General features: G+C 47.9%; 1 protein-coding gene across 1 annotated transcript; it reads left to right on the plus strand.

The window, feature by feature from the left end:
- The first annotated feature begins 4,651 nt into the window (after positions 1-4,651).
- On the plus strand, positions 4,652-8,517 carry RBM3 (RNA binding motif protein 3). The gene is made up of 7 exons (XM_003807215.5): positions 4,652-4,790; positions 5,385-5,500; positions 5,778-5,884; positions 6,531-6,636; positions 6,725-6,821; positions 7,243-7,326; positions 7,683-8,517. The coding sequence occupies exons 2-6, from the start codon at positions 5,398-5,400 to the stop codon at positions 7,301-7,303; spliced, it is 474 nt and encodes a 157-aa protein (XP_003807263.1). The 5' UTR covers positions 4,652-4,790; positions 5,385-5,397; the 3' UTR covers positions 7,304-7,326; positions 7,683-8,517.
- The last annotated feature ends 1,396 nt before the right edge of the window (positions 8,518-9,913 follow it).

The following is a 9,913-nucleotide window of genomic DNA, read 5'->3' on the forward strand; positions in this document are numbered from 1 at the left end:
ATCGATCTGAATAAAAGAGAGACATTTTATGCTCTTTGCTGGAAAGATTTTGGTAATATGTAAGTTATTTTTAACAAATTATCCCAAAACTTAGTGGCTAAAACAATACACATTTATTATTTCACATGGTTTCGGAGAGTCAGGATTCTGAGAGTGGCTTAACTGGGTGGTTCTGACTCAGAGCCTCTCATGAGGCTACAATCAGGATGTTGGCCAGGACTGCAGTTATCTGAAGGCTGGGATCCACCTTTAAGAAGGCTTGCTCACATGGCTGTTGGCAAGAGGCCTTACTTTCTTGCCACCTAGATCCCTCCATAGGGCTGCTCATGACATACCAGCTAATGTCCCACAGAATGAGCAGTCTGTGTGACAGAGAGCAGGAAGCAGATGTGCCTTTTACAGCCTGGTCTTGGAAATGACACACTATCACTTCCACCTCATTCTGTGCTTTACAATTGAGTCACAAAGTCCAGCACACATGCAAGTGGAAGGAAGTTAGGCTCCAACTCTTGACAAGTACAGTATCAGAGTGTGACCATATCTTAAAACCTCCACAGTTAATATTATTAAGATGTTATTTTGGCCGGGCATGGTGGCTCACACCTGTAATCCCAGCACTTTGGGAGGCCGAGGTGGGTGGATCACCTGAGGTCGGGAGTTTGAGACCAGCCTGACCAACATAGACAAACCCGACCAACATAGACAAACCCCGTCTCTACTAAAAATACAAAATTAGCCGAGCATAATGGTGGGTGCCTGTAGTTCCAGCTACCCAGGAGGCTGAAGCAGGAGAATTGCTTGAACCCGGGAGGCGGAGGTTGCAGTGAGCCGAGATTGCACCATTTTACTCCAGCCTGGGCAACAAGAGCGAAACTCCATCTCAAAAAAAAAGACGTTATTTCTCCCAAAATGTAAAAATTCAATGCACTCTCAATAAAACTTCCATTACTTTTTTTTTTAATGTTTTGAAACAGGGTCTCACTTTGTTGCCCAGGCTGGAGTGCAGTGGCACGATCATAGCTCACTGCAGGCTCCAACTCCTGGGTTCAAGCGATCCTCCTGCCTCAGCCTCCCAGGTAGCTGGGATTTGGGCGTGAGCCACCATGCCTGACCTCATTACTTCTTTTTGTTAGAACTGCAATACACTTACATTAGAATTTAGAATAGTAATGAATCATGGACAGTTAAGACAGCCTTCAAAGAAAGCGTTATGATGGGGATTTGCCCACTAGATATTAAGACATATTAAAGGCGTTAGTAATAAAAGGGAAAAAAAAAAAAACAACAAACCTATATTGGCCCAAGAGCTAAGAAGTAGACCAATTAGAAGAGAAGGCCGGGCACGGTGGCTCACACCTGTAATACCAGCACTTTTGGAGGCCGAGGCGGGCAGATCACAAAGTCAGGAGATCGAGATCACGGTGAAACCCCGTCTCTACTAAAAAATACAAAAAAAAAAAAATTGGCTGGGTGCGGTAGCAGGCGCCTGTAGTCCCAGCTACTCGGGAGGCTGAGGCGTGAACCTGGAAGGCAGAGCTTACAGTGAGCCGAGATCGCGCCACTGCACTCCAGCCTGAGCGACAGAGCGAGACTCCGTCTCAAAAAAAAAAAAAAAAAAAAAAGACCATCCTGGCCAACATGGTGAAACCCCATCTCTACTAAAAATACAAAAATTAGCTGGGCGTGGTTGCACGCGCCTGTAGTCCCAGCTACTCAGGAGGCTAAGGCAGGAAAATCACTTGAACCCAGGAGGTGGAGGTTGCAGTGAGCCAAGATCGCGCCACTGCACTCCAGCCTGGCGACAGAGTGAGACTCTGTCAAAAAAAAAAAAAAAAAAAAACAGCTCAGAAGTCAGGTACAATAGTGCTCCCCTGTAATCCCAGTTACTCAGGAGGCTGAGTTGGGGAGAATGCTTGAGGCCAGGAGTCAGCCTGGGCTCATCTCTTAAAAACAACAATAACAACAACAAAACCAGCAACAAACCACCTCAGAGACAGACCCATATATCTATGGAACTTGATACATGATAGAGGTGGTAAAACACACACAGGGATGGGACAGATTGCTTAATAGATGGTGATGGGGCATCTGGCTCATGACACAGAGAAAAATAAAATTGGAGCTCTATCTCACACCATATACAAGGACGAACTCTACATGGATTAAAGACCTAAATGTGGCCGGGTGCGGTGGCTCATGCCTGTAATCCCAGCACTTTGGGAGGCCGAGGCAGGCGAATCACTTGAGGCCAGGAGTTCAAGACCAGCCTGGCCAACATGGCAAAAACCTGTCTCTACTAAAAATGCAAAATTAGCCAGGTGTGGTGGCACACACCTGTAATCCTAGCTACTCAGCAGGCTGAGGCAGGAGAATTGCTTAAACCCAGGAGGCGGAGGTTGCAGTGAGCCGAGATAGTGCCATTGCACTCCAGCCTGGGCAACAAGAGCGAAACTCTGTCAAAAAAAAAGAAAGAAAGAAAGAAAGAAACTGTAGGGGAACATTTTGTGACCTGGGGAAGAGAATGATTTCTTTAAAAGCACAGACCAGGCCGGGCGTGGTGGCTCATGCCTGTAATCCCAGCACTTTGGGAGGCCGAGGCAGGCGGATCATGAAGTCAGGAGTTTGAGAACAGCCTGAACAACATGGTGAAACCTCATCTCTACTAAAAATACAAAAATTAGCTGGGCATAGTGGCACACGCCCGTAATCCCAGCTACTCAGGAGACTAAAGCAGGAGAATCACTTGAACCTGGGAGGCGGAGGTTGCAGTGAGCTGAGATCACGCCACTGCACTCCAGCCTGAGCGACAGAGTGAGACTCCATCTCAGAAAAAAGCACAGACCATAGGGGGAAAAATGATTATATCAAAATTATGGATCTTTATTCAACTAAGTTTACTGCTTACAAAGTTAATAACACAAATGCCAGAGCTGGAGAGGCTATTTCCAACACCTAAGGGATTAATAATTAGACTATGTGAGGGATCCCTGACAATAACAGGAAGATAAATATGGGAATTACCCCAACAGGAATATGGATGTACTGTATTCTGTATGTTAGCAAATTTGGCCTGTGTTGGGCAAATTCATTCTATGGATAAGAAATTTAGCCTCTGAGGGAAAACTAACTTATTCTTCGTTGATGTGGCGCTCAGAAGTGAAAAATCTGTCAAATCCATTTATTGTAAAGGTGGCCAAGACACTGAAGACCAAATTGTGAACAGTGGGCTCAGACACTACTTGATTGGGATAAGTCTATTGTGTATTGCGAAAGTCCCTTCTGTGAATCAAGGGCTCAGTTACTTTTTTTTTTTTTTTGAGACTGAGTCTTGCTCTGTCGCCCAAGCTGGAGTGCAGTGGCATGATCTCAGCTCACTGCAACCTCCACCTCCCGGGTTCAAGCGATTATCCCGCCTCAGCCTCCTGAGTAGCTGGGACTACAGGTGCCTACCACCACGCCCGGCTAATTGTTTTTTTTTTTTTGTATTGTTAGTAGAGACAGGGTTTCACCATATTGGCCAGGGTAGTCTTGAACTCCTGACCTTGTGATCTGCCCACTTCGGCCTCCCAAAGTGCTGGGATTACAGGCGTGAGCCACTGCGCCCGGCAAGGGCTCAGTTACTTTCGAAGAGAGCAAAAATTGCTCTATGGATTGGGATTTACAACCTCTGAAGATCGTAGCATCCTCTTTTGTTTTGTTTTGTTTTCACCCAGGCTGGAGTGCAATGGCGTGGTCTCGGCTCACTGCAACCTCCGCCTCCCGGGTTCAAGCGATTTTCCGGCCTCAGCCTCCCGAGTAGGTGGGACTACAGGCACGTGCCACCACACCCGGCTAATTTTTTTTTTCTTTCTTTTTTTTTTTTTGTATTTTTAGTAGAGATGGGGTTTCACCATGTTGGCCAGGCAGGTCTTGAACTCCTGAACTCGTGAACCGCCCGCTTTGGCCTCCCGAAGTGTTGGGAATACAGGCGTGAGCCACCGCGCCCGGCCAGCATCCTGTTTTGTAAAAGCCATCTCAGGCAGTCTATTGGTGAGAAAATTAAGGGGCTGGCTTCACGCCAGCAGTCAGACAAGGGTGAGGGCTGAAGTCAGAGATGAGATGGAATGACGCCAGGGAAAAGGGTCCCATGACAGGCGGCTAGATGTTGAGCACAGAGGAGAAAGAGTAGGAGTCAGGGTCAAACCTTAAAACGTTGGGTCTGACATCATGGACTGTGAAGGGTGATGACATCAGTGACGGTGGGGGATAAAATGTCAGGCCTTTAAAGGGTATGAGGTTAAAGAACTAGAAGGTGAAGGAGGTTAACATCAGAGAATGGCAGGGACCTAGAGGAAGACGACTACGATGGTGAGGAAGACATCCGATCCAGCGGGGGAAATGATGGCAAGGACGGGAGGATGATGTCAGGGACAGCAAGTAGTATGAGATTGAGAAGGTTCCTTTGTGGAAGGGATCAAGGCAGCTCAGCCGGTTGTGGGGGGGATGCTGACGTTTAGGGTGCACCAGCTGTTCAAAAGTCGACCCCATTTCCGGAAACAGCCCATTTCCGGAAACACCCCATTTCGCGGAGAACACTGCTCCCTTCGCTTTGCTGTCCCTTCCTCTCCCCACCACTCCGCCCCTGCTGGCCTCAGCCAATCAGCACGCACGCCGGGACGCGCAAGGGGAACGTTCCGGGACGTTCTCGCTACGTACTCTTTATCAATCGTCTTCCGGCGCAGCTCCGTCCCTGTTTTCTGTGCTCTTCCGAGCTCGCTGTTCGTCCGGGTTTTTTACGTTTTAATTTCCAGGTAAGTTGCGTATGTCCTGCGGAACGGCGGCTCCTCGCCACACACGCGCCGCGCCGGCCGTGACCGGGGAATAGCGAGTGGGGAGAGTAATGGCCACTGACACGTAGGCTTGGCTTTCTCTGGGGCGGGCGGGTCCCGTGCTCGGAGGTGAAACATTTCGGTTGGTGGGAGGCCGGCGCGCTGTATCTGAGTGTGAGGCCTACCGGGAGGGACTGATGGCGTCGGTGGTGGCAGTGACCACGCGACAGCCGACACTTACTTTCCTTATCCCACGTGGCCGCCGCCATCTTGTTCTGCCGGCGTTAAGGGAACGCAGGGATGTTCTGGGCTTGCGCAGTGGCACAAAATGACGGGCGTGGCGGCTATGAATGTGAGAGCATGCGCAATGTGGCCCCCTAATGGTGGCTGCGCTGAGCCATTTCCTCAGATTACCACCTTATTGGCTGCCTTTCTCAGCTTTTCTGTAGTTACCCATATTTTGTTCCTCTTTCTTGTCTATTTTCTGTGCTTTTTCTCTGCCTTCCGTCTCGCTATTTTCTCACATCTCCATTTTCTTTCTCCTTCCTGCCACCATTCTTCATGTTCTTCCCACAGGACTTGAAGTGCCATGTCCTCTGAAGAAGGAAAGCTCTTCGTGGGAGGGCTCAACTTTAACACCGACGAGCAGGCACTGGAAGACCACTTCAGCAGTTTCGGACCTATCTCTGAGGGTGAGACGGGCCATACTCACAATGGGGGTTGGTGAGAGAAAGTCTGGGATCCTTGCATTTCAAGGAGTATTAACTGAAAAGTTAGGACCCACGCCTCCAAATTCTTTTTCTTCCTAAGCCTATGGTGTAGACTAAGGATGAGGGGAAGCGTCTTTGGGATTAGTGGGAGGGCTCCGTTTTCCCTACCTATGCCATCTCCTTTTCCGGCCACCCTTTGCTACTTAACCTTTGGGGTACTGACTGGTCCACATTGCTCCATCTTCTCTCCCTCTCACAGTGGTCGTTGTCAAGGACCGGGAGACTCAGCGGTCCAGGGGTTTTGGTTTCATCACCTTCACCAACCCAGAGCATGCTTCAGTTGCCATGAGAGCCATGAATGGAGAGGTGGGGCCTCCTATCTGCAGAGGGACCTTGTCCCCGTCTGCGGCTTCCTTCATTCTTTTTGTTTTTCCCTCTGTGTCTGCTCGGGGCAGCGTGGCCACCAAGCCCCGCAGTGCCCACTCACAGGAGCATGACTGCCTTTTGTTCTAGGGGGTGGAGGGCAGCGGCAGACAGAGCCTGGCCGCCTGGGAGGCGACGACTGGTCCTGCATGAGGCCGAGAAGCCACCTGTGGATGGTTGACCTGCCTTGGGCTTAGGTAGTAGAGTCTGCAGACCTGTGGGCCTGGCCCGGAGAGGACCTCGTGAGTCTTCTGACATGGACTCTGAAGCCTCAAACCAAGAGAGGTGTCTGTCTAGCCCTGATAGTCGGGCAGCTTAGAGGAGTGGGGAGGAGAACTCAGCCTGAGTTCAGTCAAGATGTAAGTAGTAGCAAGGGGAACATGGTGCATTCAGGTCATTTTGTGTGGGATTCTATAGCTCCTGATGAAGCCATTCTGGGGTAAAGGAGCTTATTCTGGAACATGGCACCCAGAACCTGGTGCCCAGCAGGAATTTTTGGCCTCTTTTGCCCACTTACCCTTGCCTCCTCTTCCCTCACCATTGCCCTGACTGACTGCCAACCCATCATCCTTGTGTCTCCCACACTTAGTCTCTGGATGGTCGTCAGATCCGTGTGGATCATGCAGGCAAGTCTGCTCGGGGAACCAGAGGAGGTGGCTTTGGGGCCCATGGGCGTGGTCGCAGCTACTCTAGAGGTGAGTGCAGTGATCGTTTTGATCATGGGGTGAGAGGGAGAGTTGCCTATGTGTGGACAACTGCCATTTAAATATTTTTCTGCTCTAGGTGGTGGGGACCAGGGCTATGGGAGTGGCAGGTATTATGACAGTCGACCTGGAGGGTATGGATATGGATATGGACGTTCCAGAGACTATAATGGCAGGTGGGTAGCCAAAGGGCTGGGATGTTCTCCTATTGCTTCCCTCTCCTTAAGAACTCAGCGCCTGGGTGTTCATGCATACCACACCTTGCTGTTACTAATGTGTACCTAAAATGAGTATGAAATTTAGCATTTTAAGTTAATTGTGTGGTCATATAGTTGCGACATGGTAAAGTATACTATATATGTTGTGGTGTGTGGGTTATATAACTATATTGCTTTAACATGTAATATGATTTAATATACTGCATATAAATCGTATGCCATAAAACTGTTTACTGTGATACTCATATGCTTAACATATCCTGTTTTTGATATGTAAGGTTTATGTTATGACCCATACTATAAAACATGACGCATATAATTACAGTGGTATATATAATGCAGTCCCAGAAAACTTTTGTGTGTTTTTTTTTCCCCCCAGAAACCAGGGTGGTTATGACCGCTACTCAGGAGGAAATTACAGAGACAATTATGACAACTGAAATGAGACATGCACATAATATAGGTGAGACTTGGATATCGGCATTGAGTGAACCTGTTTGTCACACTCTGTCATGACCCTCTCACCTTTTCTGGCAAGACTGCTCTGCATTTCTGCTGCCCTCATACCTCACCCAGCCAACCTACCAAACAGTCCTAGCTAGGCCTTCCTTGCTCTCAGGTGCATATCAGAGCAAGTTTGCTAGGGGGTGGGATCTGAAAACCCATCTCCTATAATCTTCTACTCTTGTGTGGGATGGAGGAAATGAAGGTGTGTCCCTGTTGTCCAACCCTCAGCATCTTCATCAGCTCTAGGAGGTGAGCATGTTGTCAGCTGTTACTTCATGACATCACAATTCTCCCCCTCTTGCTGTTTCCCAGATACACAAGGAATAATTTCTGATCCAGGATCGTCCTTCCAAATGGCTGTATTTATAAAGGTTTTTGGAGTCGCACTGAAGCATCTTACTTTATAGTATATCAACCTTTTGTTTTTAAATTGACCTGCCAAGGTAGCTGAAGACCTTTTAGACAGTTCCATCTTTTTTTTTTAATTTTTTCTGCCTATTTAAAGACAAATTATGGGACGTTTGTAGAACCTGAGTATTTTTCTTTTTACCAGTTTTTTAGTTTGAGCTCTTAGGTTTATTGGAGCTAGCAATAATTGGTTCTGGCAAGTTTGGCCAGACTGACTTCAAAAAATTATTGTGTATCCAGGGACATTTTAAAAACCTGTACACAGTGTTTATTGTGGTTAGGAAGCAATTTTCCAAATGTACCTATAAGAAATGTGCATCAAGCCAGCCTGACCAACATGGTGAAACCCCATCTGTACTAAACATTAAAAAATTAGCCCGGCGTGGTGGTGTACGCCTGTAATCCCAGTGACTTGGGAGGCTGAGGCAGGAGAATCGCTTGAACCCGGGAGGCGGAGGTTGCAGTGAGCTAAGATCGCGCCACTGTACTCCAGCCTGGGCAACAGCGAGACTCCATCTCAAAAAAAAAAAAAAGGAAATGTGTATCAAGAACATGATTATCCAGGGGTATTTTCTAATTCAGATCATCAAACTGATTATATAGAAGAGTTGGCTTTAAAATGTTTGCAAATGTCTTTTTTTTTTTTTAATACTGGAAGAAAAAATATTCTGTTGTGTCTCATACAGTGCTTAGGATGTCTTTCACAGAGCTTATTAAAAAGATGAAACCTGAGAACAAACTGCTTTTTTCTTAGCCCATTTTGCAAATTAAAAATGGGGACAGAGGTGGGCGGGATCACCTGAGGTCAGGAGTTCGAGACCAGCCTGGCCAACATGGCAAAACCCCGTCTCTACTAAAAATACAAAAGTTAGCGGGGCATGGTGGCGGGTGCATGTAATCCCAGCTACTCGGGAGGCTGAGGCAGAATTGCTTGAACCCAGGAGGCGGAAGTTGCAGTGAGCTGAGATTGTGCCACTGCACTCCAGCCTAGGTGACAGCAAGACTCCGTCTCAAAAAAAAAAAAAAAAATGGCACATCAACGAGAGGGAGGCTTGGAGAATATTTGGTTGGTGGGTGGGCAGGGACTGCCAGAGGGTTAGGTGTACATTGAGGCCTGAGGCCTGCTGGAATTGGGTTTCCTTAACTGGTCTCTTATCTTAGTCCCATTGTTCTGAAAACATAAGCACCTAATCTCATGGCGTGAGCTAATCCCTATCATAAATAGTGGTACCAGTTCATTCCTTCCCCTGAAATGATGGGGGTTGGGCAGAGATGCACTGAACTCATCTTTGTGTATGAGGGCCATGAGAGAGGCCTGGTTTGAAAACAATGCTAAGAGCTCAGATTCCAGGACTTATGTAGGGGCTCTTCTACTTCCCAGGTATTTGACCTCGGGTGAGTCATTTAATTTCAGCCTTATGCCATTTTCCATTTTCTGTGGAGGGTTAGGTTAATTGGCATATAAAGCCACTGAGAAGAGTTGGCAAAGCTCTCAGTCACGGGGATTTGATCTTTTTTGGTGTGTGTGTGTCTTGGGTGGTAAAGTGGTGGTAATTTTGTAATTCTAGCTGGTCTTAGTTCCTCAGTTCTGCTCCCTTTAGTCATGGTTCTTTCTAGTGGCTGTATTGAGGCCCCATGGGTGTTATCCCTCCATTGGTTCTAGTTTGGAACAGAAAACTCTGTTGTATTCATGGCTTTCACCTGGCTAATACTGAGCTAAGTTACCACCAGGTTGCAAACTCCAGGACATTATTGTCCTGAGCTGCCTATTCCCTTGCTGGTGCGTTGTGGAACCCTGTATTATGAGTTCCAGTCCTGGAGGCCTGCCTCCTGAGTTTCCCAGCTAGTTGGGACAGGCCCCAATATCCCTTCTTCCTGTAACCCAGTCATGAATTTGCTTTGGCAGGTGGATGGAGACTTGGGAACTTCCACCTCACCCACTAAGCCAGGCCCAGGCTATGGGGCATTGTGGCTAACCCCACCAGGTGGATACTTGGTCTGAGGAGGCATCTTATTCTGGGCCTTTAGGGAGCTAAGGCAGTGAGAATTGGCAGGAGGACTGCTGTGAATGCCTTGTAGGTCGGGGGATTGGAGGGGGTCCTCTGCTCCCTGTCTCTCAGGATGGCAATGTACCT

This window comes from Pan paniscus, chromosome X, assembly GCF_029289425.2.
Source record: "Pan paniscus chromosome X, NHGRI_mPanPan1-v2.0_pri, whole genome shotgun sequence".
Classification (NCBI taxonomy): Eukaryota; Metazoa; Chordata; class Mammalia; order Primates; family Hominidae; genus Pan; species Pan paniscus.